The sequence below is a fragment of the Phoca vitulina genome, unplaced genomic scaffold (genome assembly GCF_004348235.1).
Source record: "Phoca vitulina isolate PV1807 unplaced genomic scaffold, GSC_HSeal_1.0 scaffold30, whole genome shotgun sequence".
NCBI lineage: Eukaryota > Metazoa > Chordata > Mammalia > Carnivora > Phocidae > Phoca > Phoca vitulina.
The window spans coordinates 4,095,610-4,115,800 of NW_022589733.1; the positions used below are offsets into that span (position 1 = coordinate 4,095,610).

At 53.8% G+C, this 20,191-nt stretch overlaps 1 protein-coding gene across 1 annotated transcript in view; it reads left to right on the forward strand.

Annotated features, from left to right (window-relative positions):
- Positions 1-1,935: 1,935 nt before the first annotated feature.
- Positions 1,936-20,191, forward strand: part of NKD1 (NKD inhibitor of WNT signaling pathway 1) — an 81,918-nt gene continuing 63,662 nt past the window's right edge. The window contains exons 1-3 of the mRNA XM_032424419.1: positions 1,936-2,110; positions 2,248-2,280; positions 2,996-3,129. Coding sequence (XP_032280310.1) covers positions 2,086-2,110; positions 2,248-2,280; positions 2,996-3,129 — 192 coding nt within the window. The 5' untranslated portion in view covers positions 1,936-2,085. The remainder of the gene's footprint in view (positions 2,111-2,247; positions 2,281-2,995; positions 3,130-20,191) is intronic.

Here is a 20,191-nt window from a genome sequence, read left to right on the forward strand (position 1 = left end):
CACTATAAAATAGACAGTAACAATATTTTGGGGAGTCCCAGCACTCCTCAAATGAAACCAGCCTGCGAAGGACATTAATATACCTGCTTATAAGATTAGTCTTCATTTTCACCAACAAGGGTGTGGGAAGCATGAAGTTTGGACGGTGGAAGTTAAGACATTCTTGAGACATTGTGGAGTAAGACATTGTAAGAGATTTATGACTCTGGAGGCCCCTGCAGTTCCCAATGTCCTTTTGAGACAGGTAGAGGGTCCAGAGCTGGGATGCCCAACACAGCAACCACCAGCCACACGTAGCTATTGATCTCTTGCGATGTGGCGGAGTCTGGGTGGGGATGAGCTCTAAGTGTAAAATACACATCAGATTTCAAACAGTGCCAGACAAAGAATATAAAATATCTCATTATATGTTGAAATTATATTTTTGGGGTATCAGGTTAAATAAAATATATTATTAAAGTTAATCTCATCTCTTTCTTTTTGCTTTTTTTCTATGTTGATGAGTGAGAGGGCCTATTTTTTCTTTTAGTGTTCTTACAAGCTTCTAAAAGTTTTTCCTTTTATTTTAATTTCTTTATTGAAGTGTAATTAACACACAGTGCTGTATTAGCTTCAGGTGTACAATGCAGTGATTCAACCATTCTATCCATTACTCGGTGCTCATCGTGATAAGTGCTACTCTTAATCCCTGTTTCTTTTTACTTAAAAAAATGTGGCTACTAGAAAGTTTAGCTTTACACATGTTGCTTACGTTATCTTTCTTGGGCAATGCCGCTCCAAGGAGCTGGCAAAATGGGGAGACTTGAGCCTCCATTTTACAGACCACAAAACTGAGGCTCACACAGAGAACTCACTCCCAGGGGCAGAGCCCGGCTCCTCACGCCTTAGCACAGGGTTTTCTTTTCCCACGCCCAGGCCGCCCGGTACCAGGTTGAACTTAACAGGCCCACGCTGTCCCCAGCAGAGCAGGCATTCTCCCTGAGAACCACAAAGGTGGGGTGGAACCCCTTGATGGCGCCCTCCCCTCCGCAGAGACTTCCCCAGACAAAACAAACAAGCCCTTGGGTCTGGCGAGCTGCAGCAGGGAGCGGAAACCAGGGAAGATCAAAGACCCAGCGGTTACCCCCTTCCGGGCCGCGCGGCTGGCAGCGCGCCTCGACCCCGGGGAGGGCACCCACGGGCCCGGCATGAGGCATCCGAGCGATTGGCTGGCAACTCGTGGCTGTCGGACACTTGTAGCCGCCAGCAGTGAGCTGGGCCAACAACCGGCTCGAGGCGCGGTGGGGGCTCCTCTTGGATCCTAAATCAAAACTTAGAGGGGAGGAGTGGGAGCATGGGGCGAGTAATAAGCGAACACTTTCCGCCAAAGGCAGGTCGTGGTAAGATCGGGAAGGGGCAGCGCAGCAGGCGCGCAGTCGACCTCAGCGCCGCAGCCGCGTCTCCTCCCCCGACCTTAGTCACATCACCTGTAAATTGGAGCCACTGAGTCCTGCCCGGCCCTCTTCGAGGAAAAATAGAGCGGAGGGAAGGCACAGTACTGTTAGCGAGGGCAGCGGTTGCTCTAGAGCAGACCGGACTCGGGAGGGTGTCTGGTCCGATACGCCCACTGGCCAGAGGCCCTTTCTCCACTCGGGTCCCCGGGTCTCCGACCCCAGGTCCCTCGACCTGTCGGCCCCGCGGCCCCCGGCGCGGGGCTGAAGACCTCAGCCTGGAGGGGGGCGCTGTGTCTGCCCCGCGGCGCCTGGCCCCGCCCCGCCGTCCCGCCCCGCCCTCCGCCCGCCCCCGCCCCGCCCCCATCCCGCCCCCTCCCGCCCCCTCCGCGGCCCGCCTCGCCTTTGATGCGCCGCGCCCGGCCAATGGGCGCGCGGGGAGGCGCGGGCCGCGGCGGCGGGCTGGGGGCTCGGCGCGCCCGGGCGTCAGTCGGGCCGCGGCGACGGCGGCAGGAGCGCGTCCCGGCGCCGCCTCGGGCTCCGCTCGGCTCGGGGTTGCTCCGGGAGGAGGAGAGCGAGGCGAGGCGCGGCGAGCCGCGGGCCCCGCGGGCCGGGCGCATGGCTTAGGGACGCCCCCGCCCGCCGCACCCCCAGCATGGGGAAACTTCACTCCAAGCCGGGTCAGTGTCCCCGCCCGCGCGCCGGCCCCCTGGCCCCGGCCGCCCTCGCCCCCGCGATTGCTAACTCTCTGCCTCTCCTTTCTTTCCGGCTCCCGCCGCCGCCGCCGCCGCCGCCGCCGCGCACGATGTGCCTGCAGCCGCCGTGTGCAAGCGCAGGGAGAGCCCGGAAGGTAGGCGCGCGCGGGGCACGGACCGGGGGGATGGACGGGGAAGCACCGCGGACCGCGGCGGAATGGCCTAGCCCGCGGGATCTTATTACCAGGGCCACCCCCACCCCCAACTCTGGCCACCAGTCCCACAGACCCGCTCCGGGAGCAGCCTTCGCGCCCCCTTTTCTGTCCCACCTACCCCCTCCTCGCCGTCCTGTGCTCTCTCTTCTGACCCCCAACCCCTCCTTTTGCGGTCCCCGCCCTCCGCGCTCACTGCGCCCCCCTCTTCAGACTCCTAAGCCCCTTCCCTCAAGATCCTGCCCCTCTGTTTCCGGCCCTCAGCCCCTTCTCCCGAGCTGTGGGCTCTTGCGCCCACTGCGCCCCTCTCCTGACCCTCAGTTTTCCACTTCCCCTCATCCCGTGCTCACTGCACCCGTCCTCTGACCCTCACCCGTCTCCTCTGCCGTCCTGGCCTCTGGCGCTCGCTCTTCTGATCCCCAGACCCCTTTTCCGGGGTGCTGCTCCCCCTTATGCGCTCCCCTCTGGGTCTCTGCTCCTGGGGCTTCGCTGAACCCCTTTCTCCCAATTACCTGCGTCCCTCTCTCTCGGATTGTGCCCCGACGCTCAACCCCCTCCTGGCCCCACTGCCTCTGCCGAGCCCACTCTTTCCCTCCTCTCTCGGGTAACTTTCGGCCCAGGGGCCAGACTCAGGGGCTCCGTGTCTTCCCCGCCCCAGGTGACAGCTTCGCCGTGAGCGCCGCCTGGGCCCGGAAGGGCATCGAGGAGTGGATCGGGAGGCAGCGCTGTCCAGGCGGCAGCTCTGGACCCCGACAGCCGCAGGTGGCGGGCACCGTTGGCAGAGGAACCCGGGTACGATCCCCACCTACATTTCAGCCCCAGAGACGGGTCTCCTTACCCACCCCAACTTTTAGCACCCTCTTGGCACAGCTCCTAAGTCCAGAAAGTCCCTTTGCAGCTGCCCCTGCCCCACCAAAACCACTGGTACCCCCATGTCTTGGGGAATCTTAGAGGTGGCTCAGGTGTCAGTCTCCTGTCTGGCTGGGGGTGGAGGGCTGTCTGGGGAGAGAAAAGTCCTAGGTGGGGAGGTGGTGCGGGTCCAGTCTGTGGGGAAGCTTGTGTGTGCTGGAGGGATTTGGGGGCCTGCTCTGACCTCTACCTTGTTTCTGCGGTCAGCATTCAAAGGTAGATTTGGAGGGGGGTTGCTAGGAAGACAGGGAAGGCATCTAGGGGTGTCTGGGTGGAGGGCGGGACTGTGCTGGCCTCCAAATGTGTTCCAAGTGTCTGTGGCATTCATCAGTACCATCTGCCCAGGAACTCCAGTAGAAGAGGCTGTGATCAAGGTAGCAGAGGTTAGGGGGCACTGAGACCTGGTACCCCTTCACTTGGCCCACAGGGAGAGAGAGGGTCTCCTGCTGCTGCAGCCAGGGCCCACCCTGAGTTGGAGTTATTCCTGGGGGAGCAGTAGATGTGACAGGGAAGTGAGTGAGTCCAGCCCCAGCTCTTGGCCTGGGACTGGTGCTCACAGATGTCCTAGGAGCTCTGGAACTCTGCACGGGGCTTTCAGATGGTCTGCGTGGAACTCGAGCAAGCCAAGGATCAAAGGATGAATCAACTTTTTGATGTGACATTTAATTTTTTTTTTTTTTTTTTTTTAAACTTAGAGGGGAACAGACTGAGTCTCAGGTCTGGTTAGTTCTTTGGTCTTGTCCATGGGCTAGGGAGGGGCCTGTGGAGTTTTCAGATGTGTGGGGTATGTGTGTGTGTGTGTGTTTTGGGGCCGTGGCACCTGGGCTGGTTGCAGCTCAGTTGCAGGGGCCGGTGTGGGAAGTGAGCCTGTGGATAAAGTCCCCTCTTGTGCACGTATGCAGTAATCTCTGCATCTGGGAAAAGCCCCCATCTCCTCCTCCCACTGCCTTGCTTAGCTGGGGGGCTTTCTCTTCTCCATTTTTCTTCATCTCTTGGCTGGGCTGGAATTGGAGCTGCTGTCCCCCAGTAAAGGTCAAAACCGGGTGGGTGGGGGGCACTGCGGTTGAGGCCCTTTAGAAACAGAACTACAAACTTCCCTTTCTTCCCCCACCATTTATAGTTTTTGATCTACTTACTTATTTAAAGCCCAGTGAAAATGATCCGATTTAGCCATATGAACAAATGCATTTGCAGCTCAAGACAGAGGCCAACTGAGTGGATTTCCATTAATCAAGTTTTGGGTTTTTTCAGCCTGTTTATTTTTACAAAGTATTCCTGCAGAATGACATTTATTTGCAGTCCCCCCCCTTTTTTTTTTTCCTTTCCTCAACTGCCAGGCAGCTTGCTCCATGCTTTAGGGGAAACTTGAAATACAGCGAGGGCTTACTTCAATTGACTTTTATCTTCAAAGCCATAACAAATGTTACCCGCATGTTTTTGGTGGGTCTCCTTGGCATCCAGTCCTGGAGGATGGGAGGGAGGAGGAAGGAAGGAGAGGAAAACAAAAGTCTGTCGTTTTTAATTAAATAGTAGTATTCCCAGCAAGAGGAATGTGAGGCAGTAAAAGCTGCCATTGGGGGAAATGAGGGAGGGTGGGGAGGGGGCCCAGCTTAAGTCTGTGGCTTTGGTGAAGTCATGGAATTTTGTTGCCTGGTTTATTCCCCCAGCTGAGGACAGCATGGGGTGGTGCTTGCCCCCTCCCTTCCTCGCCCCCTCTCTCAGAGAAACACTGAGGGGTCATTAATGTTTGTTCAAAGCACTTTTGAAGATGTGAGACACAGAGCCAGCCGCGTGACATATGTTGGGTAGTGGAGGGCCGGCACTGCCATCCAAGGTATTAAGGGGAGGGAACCTCTGCTTCCTGGGGAGTTCTGCTTTGGTGACTGGGACTCGGACACCAGGGTTCCTACCAGCCCTGGCCCAGCCACCGAATCTGCAGGGGCGGGGGATGGCAAGCCCAACCTGGGAGAGGTCAGGGGAAGCGCAAGGTCGGGGGCTGCACAGTGGGGGTGTGTGCACTGATTTCAGGTGGTACCTGGAGGAATGTTTGTTATCTTAATAGGCAAGCATTTCTGCTACCAGAAAAGATAGTAACTAGGACATAAAACCCATGATTTCACGGATAGTATCACTTAGGACGAAGCTAAATTGAAAGAGAGTGGTGAAAGTTGATTCCGAGCAAAATACTAAGTAAAAGTGGTCAAAACTGTGACTATGGAAATGGAATGTCCAAAGTTTGGGAGACATGGAGAAATAGTGAATGAGACAGCAGTGGGCAACCTCCCTCCTAGTTTAGTTTCCCTGATTCCCAGTGGTGCAGAAAGGGTGGCGGCAGGTTCTTCCGTTAGATCATCAGGATGTAGGGTGTGGGCTCCAAGGTCTGCTGGATTCCAGGGGCTGGCAGAGGTCCCCCCACCAGCCCCAGGCCTGGCATAGGGATGGTCTCTGTCTCCACTCCACCCGGCCTTTCACTAAGGTGGCTGGAAGCACATTAGTGGTTCACCCAACTAGCATTATTATTATTGCAGTGAACATTATTATTTATTAAGTGCCTGTGTATGTCAAGCACTTTGCTTACATTGTCTTACTCCTCCTCATAACCCTATAAAGTTGCCAGCTGGCTGATGTGGACTCTGTCTTTCTCTCTTTCTGGAGCACTTTCTAGAAAACAGGGGCCATGAGTGGCAAAGCCCTATGCTAGAGCATCTGCCTGGGGACTGCCTCCCTTACTCATTTCCAGAGAGGCAGCATGCTGACCAGCTGCTGAGTACTTTGGGAAGAGGTGGGTGGTGGGGCAGGCAGGGACAGGAGGGGCCCCTGCTTGCCCTCTTCCTTCCTGACCGGGCCTCAGTAGCTTTGTAAGTGTTTAGGGTGGGTCCCAGTTGCTTGGAAGGTCCTGGGATGGGAGAGGGTGATCTTGCTGGCGCTAACCTAAGCCTGCCATCCTGAGTACAAAAATAAATGAGGCCAGGCTCTGCCACTGTAGCTTGCCACCTTGTATAAGCCGTTTTACCTAAGCTCATCTGCAAAATGGGTATAATAATATTCTCATCCCTGGCCGTGTTATGGCATGTGACTCTTGGAAAAAGAGTTCAAAAGGGAGAAGGGTACCAGGAGGTTTGCTGAGGCACTGGTGGGGCAGAGATGGGAACCCAGATTAGGAATCCAGAAGTTTCCTCCCTCCCCTGCCCCACCATCCGTTGTAGACGCACTTGGATGGACAATGGGCTAAGGGCGGGTCTTCAAGGAATCATGAGCTCAGAGGAGAAAACTAATGAGAGATGGTGACAGGTCCAAGTACTATGAGAGAACAATGACTTGAACGATCTATAAGCCAGACAACAGTGCGCTAAACACTTAGAAGTTTAAATAAGCCTAATAATCTCAAAGAGATAAAGAAGGAGAGGTAAACACAAAACTAACGGGCGGTTACAAAAGAACACCAATTGTGAATACCGGGTCTGGAAAACGTAATATAATATAATGGGTGAAATCAAAAACTTGGTAGAGGGATGGAGCCGCGTAGCAGACACAGGGAGGCTGATGGTGAACCCCTGGACAAGCAGAACCTGGGTGCACTGTGCTCCCGAGGTGTGTACCTGCGTGCGCGGACATGAACGTGTAGGACCAGCAATTCCTGGCCCCCCCATCCCCCCAACCCCGGGTTTGGCCCTTTTGTTCTTTTATGGCAGATCTGCCTTAAGAGGCGGGCTGAGAGCTGTGGTGCCGGCAAGCCTGCTTGTGGGTTGAAGGTGGCCGCCAGGCAGGCTGGTAATTTGATTAGGGGGCACCTAGTGCATTTTGATACTTGGGGAAGATTGGGAGGGCGCAGGCCGCGTCGGAGCCCGCGGGGCCGTGCGGGGCTGGGTGATGAGGTTGGAGGCTGGCTGTTGGCCCAGCTGCTGCCCCAGTTGCCGGATTCCAGGGGAATCACCCTTGAATGATACCAGTTGGCACAATTAAAAGGCCCCATGTCTTCACCATATGGAAAGCGTTAGGCCTCCTTACGTGGTTTCAAAGCTATGTGCCGGGAGGTAGACTTGACATTTGAGGTAAAGCATAAATTAAATATTTGGTGTTTTTAGAATTAAAAGATGATTTGCTTTGAGGCTGGGGGAGGTATCTGGGCCTCTGCTTGCTGGCATCTTTGGGTTCTCCATGGAGGGTCTCCTCTGCCCATGGCACCCAGGACCAGCTTCTTAGCCCCATCTGGCAGCTTTCTCTACCCCGGGGGTGGGGTGTGGGAGGGGAAGAATGGGGAGGCCTGAGCTGGGCAAAGTGCCAGGTGGGGCTTCTGGTTTCTAGTAGGGCTGGGTCCCTCAGGAGGGCAGGTGGTGGGCAAGGGTGTCATATTCTGAAGGCTTTAATGAATCTCTGTGATGTGGTCTCTGGGAGACTTCGAGGAGCATCTCTTCCTACCTTTGGAACTTTTCTTCTTTGGGGGAGAAGTTCCCCCGAGTCAGGGCCATGTGTGTTCTAGTCCCTGGAATTCAGGAACAGCCTCTGCACATTTGCGTTTTATACAAACTGTAATAAACCCCGGGAGAGGCTGAACCAGGAAGCAAGCATGGCATGTCTCCTGGGGTCCTAGAACTTGGGGGAATGGTGCATCCCCTCACCCAGTGGGGATGGCCGGAGTGAGCAGAGAGGGTGGGCCACGGCTGGGCAGAGAGGACTCCTAGCCCTGGGAAGCTCCGGTACCACCCGCAGGGAATAAACTGTCCCTATGAGGGCTTAAAACAGCTACACGGAACGTCAGCAATGAAAGAATCACTTTTTGAGAGGAATACATCTTCCTTGTGGTAGCCCCAGGGCACATGGTGGACACTCACGATGTGTTTGCTGAATGAATGAATGAAGATAGATTAGGCCACCATCCCTGCCTCATTCTCTCCCACATCCTCTTCCTCAGGCAGATGGAAGAGTGGGATCAGGCCTTTGCTTTCAGGTACTCAGCTATTAATTATGATCAATAATGAATTGTTATTCCTAAGAACTCCCTAGCTGGACCAGGCATCAAGGACACAGTGGTACATAAACGAGATGTGGTCCCTGCCCTCCCATGGCTTCCAGTCTAATAAAGGAGACAAAGAAATCAGTACTTACAGGCACATTAATGGACAGGAGCACTTGGGAGAAGCTGCGTGAAGGTGGCATTGAAGCAGAGACCTGAGAGGCTGTGAGGAAGAGGGTATGGGAGGAGAGAGTTGGTATTCGTGCACAGAATAGCTGTGGGAGGCCCCAGGCTTGCCATTGTCCCTGGGAACTGGGTGCTGGTTGCGCCGGGAGGGTGGACTCCGAGTGGCTTGTAGCCTGTGGGACCTGCAAAGCTCTCCTGGAGCTCAGGCTTTCTGAAAAGCCCTGCGCATTAGTGGCTCGTGGCATGTTCGAGCTACCTGTCCCCTGGACAGGTGTGCGGGGTGGAGGAGCGGGGGGGGCGGGGGTAGTCAGCTGCCGCCCCAGCCAGCAGCACGTGCCTTAGAGCCGATGGATGTGGCGTGTCATGGACTTGGGGCCTTGGGGGCACGACTCCAGCTGTTTGGATGGATCAGTGGCCCCTGCTTTCCTGTGGGGAGGGGGCGTCGGCCGGAGGGCCAGAAGCCCAGCTGTGGTGGGATATGGGGGGCCTGAGGGGTGGGATTGGATTGGTTGCTCAAGGCAGAGAGAGGCACCCCAAGGACGAGGGGATAAGAGGTGGTGACAAGCCAACCCCAGAGAACCGTTGTGAGCCTGTGCTGAGGGAAGAGGACCCCTTGCCTTGGTTTACCTGATGTGTCTGAGAAAAAGGAGTGCCAAGGGACCCTCTGATCAAGGGGCCAGTGCCCACGAAGGGGTCTGCTAGCACTGGGAGCCAGGCACCCCACCCATCCCGGCTTGGGGGCTCTTGTAGCCTCCCTCCCTGGCTGTGGGTTCACAGCGTGCTTTGGTTTAGAAACTTTTGGAATTTTTAGGTCGCTTGTTGGATTCCAAAGCAGGCGCTTCCGGCTGCCTCCCTGACTTCCCTTTCTTTTTCGCTCACACATGTTCTTTTTGTGGCTCTTGTCTCTCACAGACATTCTTTCTCTTCCTCTCGCTCACTCTCTCCCCCCACCCTCCCTTCCCCTCTCCTCCTCCCTCTCCCCCTCTCCCCGAGGAAGGAAAAAATTCAGACTCTCACAAACAAAATATCTGCCATTCCATCTGAGGGAGAACTGAGGCAGGAGCCCAGAATATCCTGGAAGAAACGCCAGAGAGAGCTGAAGGCCTCAGTTGTTTAATCTGGAAGGCGGTCTTTGATGTCACCGTGCTCCGTTTATCCTGGGAGGCTGCCTGCTTCTTTATGGCTGGCTTCAGACTCTTCGTATGAAGAATGGCCGAGAGCCCTCAGGGGCTGGGGGAAAAGCCTGATCACTCCCCGAAGGGCAGGCCCGAGGATGCTGCCCCTCCTGCCAAGCCCAGGTGGGGTGGAGAACCTTTTCCAAACAAGCATTTCCAGAGACATAAGTAATTCTTTGATAACGTCACGGGGAAGCAGAGGGGGCTGTTTATCCATGTAGGCAGCAGTCACAGGGCTTTGTGAGGAAGGCTCAGGTCCCTCCATGGGTCATCCCTAGCCCCAGAAAGGCGGCTCTGCCCACCCGGGTGTGCCCTGCGTGTGCGTTTGTTTAGAGGAATCAGTCTGGGCTTCACTTTCTGTACTTGCTGAGCCACGTGGGCAGCACCCTGTGTGCGTGGCATTGTGTGTGGCTGATGCCTTTCAGAGGACCCCAGGGTCCCGGAGGGGGGCTTCACAGTGGTGTGGCATCTCCTCCCTTCTCTGGGCCTCGGGTTTTTCCAGCTGAGAAGTAGGATAAAATCACTTATTATAACTTAGCAACTAATGCATTTTATTCAAGTCCACAGATAGTCCTTCCTGCATCGGTGCGAGAGATGTTGAGTACCTATTTTAGGCCAGGTATCCATTTACTCTGCCAGTAGAGCATGCCACTCATGTTCATGGAGTTTATGCTCTAGTAGGAAAAGAGAAGTATTTTTAAAAACAAAGGACACAATTTAAGTTGTGATATGTAGCTCAAAGGAGGAGTACTGGGGTGCTTTGAGAACACTGAATGGGGTTCAGACCTCATCTGGGTGGCTGTGCTTTCCACAGATATTTGCGTGTGCTTAGGATGGCGTGGAAACTATGAAGCATACGGCCTCACCAAACTTAGAGTTTAGTTGGACTAAACGTTCATCTTTGCCTCTCATCTGTTTTTCTTATCTTATTGCATTGGTTAGACTCTCCCATACTATTTAATAATAGTTGGTTGCTTATCTAGTTAAGAAAGCTTTCTTCAACCCCTGGCTTGCTACTATTTTTGAAACCGGGAATAATTACTGAATTTTGTCAAATGCTGTTGGGCTGTTGTCATCCTTTGCTAATGTAACAAATGATTATGTGCATGATCGACATCACTAGATTTCCTAGTGTTCAACTTTCTTTGTATTCCTAAACACCATCCTTCTTCATCACGAGACATTGCTATTTTAAAATGTTGCTGTATTTGATTTGCTAATCTTTCACTTTGGATTTTTGCATCGATATTCATGTTAGATTGGCTCATAGTTTAGGAAGGTGGACACTGAGCAATGAAGACAATGTTAGGGGAATGCTGGAGGACACTCTGGGGGCTCTGACAGTCTAGAGCAGGGGGTGCCAACTGGCCTTGGGTCAGAGGTGGTCTTGGAGGAGCTGTGATTTCAGCCCAAAGGTGAGTTGGGGAAGGGGTGGTGGGGAGCAAGGCAGGGGGAGGGGGTGTGTAATGGCACCATGAGTGTCTGCTAGATGGACTAGCAGTGTGTGAGAGAGCCCTGTAGTGAAGGGGGCAGTTTGTTTGAGATGCTGATTGAAGTTCATTTGGCCGAGGAGGGGTCACAGTCTGGGCCTGGGGGCCTTCTCAGCCATGTTATGGACCTTGGTCTTTGTCTAGAGGGAAGACGAGTGGCAAGCCCTATGTGAGGGGCCAGCAGGGCAGAAGTGGGGGAGCTCTCATGCCCCGGAAGAAGGAATGTGGGGACGGGCTCTCAGTTGTAAAAATACTCTGGAGGATAAAGAGGAATCAAGTAACTCTGTCTTCTGGGCTCAGTGAGAGATTCTGGAATGTCTGCATAAATCCAGGCACAGCACTTGACTCTTGGGGGTCACCCGGGGGGCCCTTGAGGAGGCTACCAGCAGATGAAGGACCCAGAGAAGGAGAACAGGACGGAAGGCAGCATAGTGTGATGGTTAAAGAGTAAGGACTCTGGAGCCCGATATCCTGGGTTCGATTCTGGCGGCACCATTTTCTGACTGTGGGACCTTGGGCATAGTATCTAATCTCTGTGTCAGCCAGGGGCCTGTACTCTAGACAGTTTAAACTAATGGAAGCTAACTTGTGAAGCTGTGGGAAGGGTTACAGCACCTTCACGGGGTCTTGAGGCACCCAGGGAGTGCTTGGCCCCTGGCAAAGGCAGGGGGGTGTTACCATCCCAGGGCAGAAAGGGCAGGGGAGGAAATGTTGGGTATTTTAGATTCGGATCCCTGTAGAAACCACAGCTGAGGAAGGGAAAAAGCCAGGCAGGAGCTCTAGATATGGAAGATGAACCATAGTCAGAGACACGGTGCAGAGGGAGTCGGGGGTGGGGAGAAATACCCCAACCTCTCTCTGCTTGTATCCTCGGGTTTCCTGCCAGGGCCTCCCATTGGCTGAAGCTGGAAGCCAGAGACCAGGAAGCTTCAGCAAATTGGTCTAAGGGGGTCAGCTTCCCGGGGCACAGAGCAGCATAGAGGAGGGCGGGGAATGGATGGGGGTGGGGAGGCCAATAGAAGAATCAACTCTGGGCCTCGGTTCCCTCATCTGTAAAGCGGGGATGGTAATGGGACCTGCTTCACAAGGTGGTTGTGGGGACTCAAACTGTAAAATGGTTATAACTGCCTGGCACAGAAGTGTGTGCTCAGTACAAGTGAACTATTAAGGTTCTAAAGCCACAAGAGACACCAGGCTATGGAGATTTGGGGAGGACTTCTTGAAGGAGGTGGTGTGTGAGGAGGCTCTGAAGGATGGTCAGAGTTTAAAGGGCCAGAGAAGTCATATTAAGGAACGTAGTGGGCTGGGTGGGAGACACGCAGGAGGGATGGGGACTGGGGGCCCCTGGGGGCACACGTCCTGTCTCAAGGGGGCAGCCCCGCTCAGTCCCAGCCAGTGGTTGCTGTGTGGGAATGTGGCCCTGGTGTTGCCACATCTGATTAAGAGAATCCAGCCATCTGGATTTTTATGTGAAATCATTCTAATTAAAAGAAAAATTGTCATCAACCAAATAACACTTTTAGAAAATACTTTCTTTGGGTGGACCCAGGCAGCTCGGTTTGGCCTGTTGTGCCCTGGCTTGTGAGATGAGATTTTGGTGGGGGACGAGTGTGTTAGTGGTAATAGTACATACACGTGAGTACGAAAGCGGCCTCATGCTTTACGTGCGGTTTTTCCGTGTGTTGTTCCCCCATGCTGTGCGGATGAGAGACGGGCTCAGCAAATGGAAGTGTCAGGCCCGGCTAGGGAGAGCCAGACTCAGGCTGCCTCTGAGCAGAGGGAGCAGCCCCAGCGAAGCCTGGGGGCTGGGAAGTCAGGGACAGCATTTTTCGGTTGGGCAGGACATTGTGGGAGGGGCAGGTGGGGTAAACACGGAGAGATGTGGGTTGGGCCACTTTGTGGACAGCATTTGTCCATACTTCGAGCTTGTATCTAGCATCTTGCATTGGTTCTCTTAACCTCCATTAGACCCGCCTTTGGGTTCGGGCCCCGTTGTGCTGAGGCCCCCGTGTGCACACAGAGCAGGTGTCAGAGGCGTGGCTTAAGGAATCAGACTTCCTGGGTCTGACTCCTGACTCCCAGCTGCATGTCTCCCCAGCTGGGGGGCTCCTCTCTGATCCTCAGTTTCCACATCTGTGGAATGGGTAGAATCTTGGTTCCTAGCTCATGGAGTGTTCTAAGTGGGAAATGAGTTCCTCTCAGCCACTCAGGGAGAGTAAAGCAGATGTCTCTCCTCTTACAGCTTGCTAATGATCAGCCAGATGCATGCTAAACGTGATGAGGAAAAGAGCAGGCTGTGGTGGGAGAGTAAGGGAGGTTCGACTGTGGACTGGGGGGTGACATTTAAGTTGCTGCGACCCAAAGAATAAGTAGCCGGCTAAGGAAAGGGGCATCTCAGACAGAGGGAAGTGCAAAGTCTGTGATCAGTGCAGAAGATCTTCAACTCCCTCCTGAGTGTCTGACCCAAGACCAGACTCCAGGCTCTGAGATGTTAGGACAGAAAAGCATATCCCAGCAGAGGGGGGTAGGCATTGCCTGGGGTTGGGCGGAGAGAGGGGGGTCTGTTATATGTCACAACCCACCACGAGTCCTGGTCCACCCACTGCAGGTGATTTGATTTTTTTACTGACGTCTGCCCACTCTGCCTGCTCTCCTTTCTGGCTGGATGGGAGGTAAGGGGAGAAGGCATGGAGCTGATTGGCTGGCCCGCTGTGTGCTGCCCAAACCCCCTGGCCTTGAGTACTGATCTGGGGCCCCGAAGAGGCCAGGGCAGAGCATAAAGGGGCCCTGTTAGCAGGGCTGGCCTGGCAACCCTCAGGCCACAGGTGAGGGCTGGGGAAGACCAGAGCCTCCCAAATGGGCTCAGGCCCAAGGGTGTTTTTCTAATTCCAGAAGGCCACGCAGGCTGGCAGGCCCCTCACACAGAGGTGTGGGCTTGCGGTGGCCCCACTGAGTGGGTTTGGGACTGCTGCTTCGGGGTGCCATGGCCATGCCCCACCTGGCTTCCCGAGGGAGCCTTGTTGCAGGGCAGTTTTTGACCTTGACCCTGTTACTTTACCTGTCTTTCCCCCAGTGATCTAGAGAGACTTCAAAAGCAAAAAGGTGATGAAGAAAATGCTACAGACCAAGAATGAAGTTGTTTTTTCAATGGGCACTGGGGAGACGCCTTTATTCCCCTGCCCTGGAAATTCAAAGGAGCCTGGTACCTCGATCGGTCTTGTTCATGCCTCGTTCGGTCTTGTTCGTGCCTCGTTTTTCAGTGTTCTATGGCTGCAGCCTCAGTGTGGCTACAAAGTGTCCACTCTGTTCTGCGCCCCACGCCAAGCCATCCGCAGCACGCCAGGCCCTGAGCCACGTGTGGCCCATACTGCTCAGCGCTCGCAGCACTGTTAGAAGGCAGGTGCTCTTACTATCCTCCTTTTACCGCTGGAGAAACTGAGGCACTAAAGGAGTCTACCTCCTTGCCCAAAGTCACTTGACTTGGAAGTAGAATCTTGCTCCAGCAAGATTCAAATTCAGGTTAATCTGATTTTAGAGTTGTCTTCCATCATTATAGGTGAGATTTTTTTTTTTCACCTTCAACCATATGTTTTAATCCCATTCGTCGCTCATGAAATCAATTTAGTGACCGTCATTAAAAAAAAAAAGAAATAGAATAAAAACGAGAGAGGACATTGCCTAAAGTAAGAGGAAATATTGCTTTGCATGACTTTTTGTTTAGTTTATAGGCATGGATATTCATGTCTATAGATAATAGATTGATCAGTCTAGATCTGTGGATATCTACCTACACATCTGTACCCAAATCCATATACATAGAGGCCCATTCTAAAATGTAATTCTTACTGCGGGTTGAGGTGTTGGAAAACACTGATGTTTGGTTATCAGTGCAGGCTCTGAGCCTGAATGCTTGCTTTCAAACCCCAGCTCTGCTGCTCACTAGCTGTGTGACCTTGGGCAAGTTCCCTAACCTCTCTGTGCCGAAGTTTTCTTTCTTAACCTCAGGGCCTTTTGGTTTGTTGACTATTTGGTCACGACAGATTCTCCCAGGATGGCTGGGGGTGCTTTCTTGCCCACCTACTCCCTTTGCTTTGGGCATGAAGAGAATGAGGAGTCCTTTGTGTGTCCCCAAGCCCTCTCACTTGAGAACCAACCTCTGAGCAGCAACTGCCTCCTGGAAGAACACGTGGCTGAATCTTTGGGGACTGGACAGAGTACTGTGTTGGGTATCCTGAGCTGGGGGTGGCCCTGGCTTGGCTATTAGGTAGCTAACGTGACCTCTCATGGCCTTCGCCTCTGCATCTCCAAATACACTGAAGAAAAGGAGGGTGCTTGGGTTCTCTTTTGCTGTGTAACAAATTACTCCAAAATTTAGTGACTTAATTCTTTTATGATTTGCTTAACATTATGTAATTTGGGTTGGGCTTGGCAGAGGCAACTTGTCTGTGGCTTCACGTGGCATAGCTGGCGTGGCTTGAACAGCCAGGGGCCAAGAGTTCCACTTGGGGAACTGGGAAACTGGGGAACCCCCAGCCTGGGGCCTCGGTCCTCTTCCACACGGCCTCACCACATGGTTAGCTTGGGCCGCCTCAGAGTATGGTGGTCTCAGGGTAAGCTGACTCCCTACTTGGTGGCTGCCTTCCTGGGAGTGCAGAAGTGGAAACTGCCAGGCCTCCTGAAGGCTTAGGCCTGGAATTGGCAATGCCACATTCTCAATGTTAAAGCAGGTCACAAGTCGAGGCCAGGTTCAGGGGAAGGGACTACACGGGGGCAGAAATACTGGGAGGTGGCATTTATTGGGCACCATCAAGGTAGTCTAGCAGAGAGGATGGCCTCCTGGAGAGAACCTGCCCAGAGGCTGAGTCGGAAAAGGGGCTGCAAGGTGTCCGATGCATATGGGATCCTGGTGCTTACAGCGGGATGTGGCAGGAGTTGTCTTGGTGGGATGACAGCAAAGGCGGGACGGGCCTGTGTCATGAAGGGACTGAGGGAGCCTTGCAAGTATGTGCTCTGCTCACGTGCAGGAACATCCACGGCTGCGTTATTTGGAAGAATGAAAAATGTGTAACAACTCAAATATCCATCACTAGGAGACAGCTAACAAACACGGGGTGGCCGTGTCACGAATCTCTCTGCGACTTGTGAAGCCAGGGCGAGTGAGGGTGGGCAGCGGGCTGACGGGAAGGAGGCCCTGAAATGCTATTGAATGAGCAAAGCGAGAGCAAAACAGAAGTATAACGTGGTCCCGGTTTTTTGCAGGATACAAAAGTCTATTCAGACCCATGTCTATATATTTGCAGGTGCACAGAGAAAGATCTGGAAGGATACACTGTCAAAGGCTGCTTCCCTGAGGATTGGAGTGGTGGGAGGTGGTGAGGCAAGAAGGAGTTTCACTTTTCACATTAGATGTTTCTACATTGTTTGACTTTTTTTTTTTCCCCCGTCCAATGAGCATGGATACTTTTGTATTTTTCAAAAAGCCCATAGGTTTTAGAAGAGAATGAGAGATGAGAAGTGGATCGCGTGTGCAGGAGATCTATGGAGAGGCTTTGCTGGAGGGGGTGGAGAGAGAAGACAGTGGCCGGAGGGGGGTGTGGGGGTGGGGAAGGGCGCAGGGTACAGCGAGGACCACCTGCATCGGAACCTCCCGCGTGCTGTCTCGGATGCAGAGCCCTTGGGGGCCCTCTCCCGCCGGGATGCTCTCTAATTGGAGCTCTCTGTATTGGGTGATGCCTGTCCTGCCTGGACACTTTGGAAAGGCTGTCGGGGAGGGGCCGGAAGGTGAGGGCTGAGGCAGGGACGGCGCTGCCCACGGGAGTGGCCCCGTGGAGAAGCCGGCGCAGTCCCTGACTCACGATCAGCTCAGCCAATGGTTCTGTCTGCTTCTGTGCATTTCCCCGTGGCTGTGGCGTCTGAAACCTACAAGTGGATTTCGATCTTTACTGACAGTTGTGGATACCTGACCTTTCTTTCAAGACCTGCCAGGACTCTCGTTTTGTAACCGGAAGGAAGGAGACGCTAAAAGGACCTCGAGACGAGCGCTGTCCGAGAGAACTTTCTGTGATGATGACAATGCTCTGTGTCCGCGCTGTCCAATAGGGGCATCATTAGTCGCCTGTGGCTCTTGAGCACTTGGGATGTGGCCTCTGGGACTGAGGAACTGAATTTTCAATATATTGGGCTAGTGGCTCCCTCATGGGTTGCACAGCTCTGGACCAACGGGAGAGATCCAGTGCTGCGACGCATCAGGCGACCCCCCATCCTGAGCGGGACATAACTCAAAGGAGTAATCTGCAGCAGGCGCTGGTGGGAAGCCCTGGTGAAACCCTTCTTGGGGTCTTTCCAGACCCCGCTCCTTGGAGGCATGACTTCCCTCCAGCTCGGAGGCAGGCAGCCCCACCGGCCACCACTATGTCAGTGATGAGAAGGATCGTGGGGTCCTTCCAGGGGGGTGGCTTGGAGCACCTTCTCCTGGTGTCACAAATCAGGCCTTCCCAGCCTTCTTAACCTTGGGAGGGGCCTGCTTGCCATCTTGCTTCTGGGGTTCTTGGGTGAGGACCTGTCCCTTTGGCCCTGAGCTTGGAGGCACAACCCGCTCCTGGGGCAGTGCTGAGAGGGGCCAGCTTTTCTCCAGGAGGAAGAGCCAGGGCTTTATGGTCTGCAAAGCCCTCCTTTGGTCAGGCATTTAATGCTTAGAGAAAGCTGGCCAGGGCCAGCACTAATACGAGGGGGGAACGGAGGCCGGACGGCAGAGTCCACGGAGCCAGTTCTGTGTGGCTCACCACGGCATCCTCGCGGACTTTTACACAGCTTGGCATGTGGCAGGTGCTCAAGGAACACTTGCCGCATAGCCGGGGCTGAGAGGGGCTAGCAGCTTGGTCCGTGGGTGCGTGACCCCAGAGGAGCAGGAAGTCAGGTCCTGTCCCTCCACTCCCTAAGCCCTCAAAGAGAGCCTCTTCTCGCGTCTCCCCTGCCTTTTCAAAAGGGTCCTCACCTTTCTCCTTTTCGTAAATGAAGTAATGCACGTGGTAAAAAATAAAAATAAAGACATTCAAAATAGTACTAAAGGTTATGTAAAGAAAAGGAAGCCTCCTTGCCGCACTGCCGCTGGCCTCCCAGCGCCCCTCTCCCCGGGCACCTGCTGTTTCTCGTTCTTCCGGTGCATCCCGCCTTGCTCTGTGAGTTTGTGCACCCTTATCCCCGCTCAGACAGCAGGAGCCCTCTAGGCCAATTGGACTGGTATCTGTAGGTTAATTGAAAATGGATTTGAGGTGGGGAATCATGAAAAAGTGATAGAGACTTTGTGTTCCCTTCAGTCATAACCTGGTTTTGCACCTTGCTTTGTTAACAGTGCATCTTGGAAATCAGTCCTTATCAGTACATTGAACCTTATTGCCTTTCAAGGCTCTCAAGCCTTCCATTCTAAGGATGGACCATAATTTACTGCACTGATTCCCTATTGTTGGGCAGCTAGGTGACTCTGGGCCTTGTGCCTCTAGTCTACCCTAGATCAACGGTGTACATTTGTATAGCTCTTCTTCTGCATGCACACCCCAGCTCCAACACACACAGCACACCCTGATGTCATCAGGGGTGGTTCTACTGCTTTTCTGGCAAAGCCAGAGTTTCTCCCCTGGCCTGGTGTCTTCAGAATGTGGGAGGGCTGTGGGTTCAGGGTGGGGGTTGTGGTTAAGTAAGTGCGACCTTTCTTGGTGTGGATTAGTCAGGATCCCTTGGGTTTTCAACCCATCCCCACTGTTTCATACAAAGGCGTGTTCTTGGCCTGTGTCACCGGCAAGTTCCGAGGGTGACTTGAATTCAAGTACGCTGGATCCCAGAGCTCCAACTCCGTCCCAGGCCGGTGGTCTGTGCCTTCAGCTCTGCTTTCTTTGGGGTTGGCTTTGTTTTCAGGCACAGGCTCTCCCCAGGTGGTGGCCACTTGGCACCCAGTGGTCCGGACTGCTGTTCCAGGCTGGAAGGGAGTGGTTTAGCCAGATCCCAAGCTGGGCTGCCATCGTTTTGACTTGGGTCACGTGCCCATCACAGAACAAATCCCTCCACTTCTGATGGTCCTGGGTCAACATGGTCATCCTGGAGTGGGACCGGGATCAGTCCCAAACCTCAAGGGGCTTCGGGGGAGAGGGTGGGCAGTTCCCCAGAGAAAAAGCACCTGTGAGGAGAAAGCTGCAGAAGGCACACTGGAGGGAGGGGGCCAGCATCTGTGTCCTCCCTGGGCCCTGGGGTTCAACTCACTGACTGGCTCCTGTCAGCAGCTGGTGGATGTGGGTGGGGACAGCGCAGCCGACAGCTGACTCTCTAGGGACAGCCACTCCTTGCCACTGGATCTCAGAAGAGCCCTGGTGGTTTGTCCCCTCCTCCACGCAGCCCACATGGGTCACAGCCTTCCTTTCAAGCTCCTAGCTTCTTAGTGATGATGATCTTAACCTTCAGGGAGTAGATAACAAGACCCTTTTGGGAATCTGCTAAATCTGATGGTGTCCTTCTCTTCAACTAAAGGCTCTCATACCTTTAACTCCAATTTCAGGGCACCCATTAGCTTCCCAGTTAAGAACCTCTGCCTTATTTTGTATGGCTTTTTTGTTTTGTTTTGTTTTTTTGAAGATTTTATTTATTTATTTGACACAGAGAGAGAGAGACAGCGAGAGAGGGAACACAAGCCGGGGGAGCAGGAAAGGGAGAAGCAGGCTCCCTGCCGAGCAGGGAGCCCGATGAGAGGCTCGATCCCAGGACCCCGGGATCATGACCTGAGCCGAAGGCAGACGCTTAACGACTGAGCCACCCGGCTTTTTTGTTTTTAACTTCATTATCATTATTATTATTTCTCACGTGGATCTTCTTCTAATTCCAGGGGCCACAGTGCTTTGGACCTGGCCTTTGGATGTGGGTTTATAGGGAACCATGTTGACTGTATTGACATTGGGTCTTAATTTCGTCACTTGTAAAATGAGAAAAAAGAAGTACCCACCTCTTGGAGTTGTTTCGAGGATTAAAGGAAATAGTGCATGGAGCAACTTAAGGCTTAGCATGCAGTAAGCACTCAGTAAACATGCTCGGTAGCTCAGTAAGGCCTCCAGAGCTGCTGGTAGGTTCTGGAAGATTCCCGGGAAACCCACTCACAT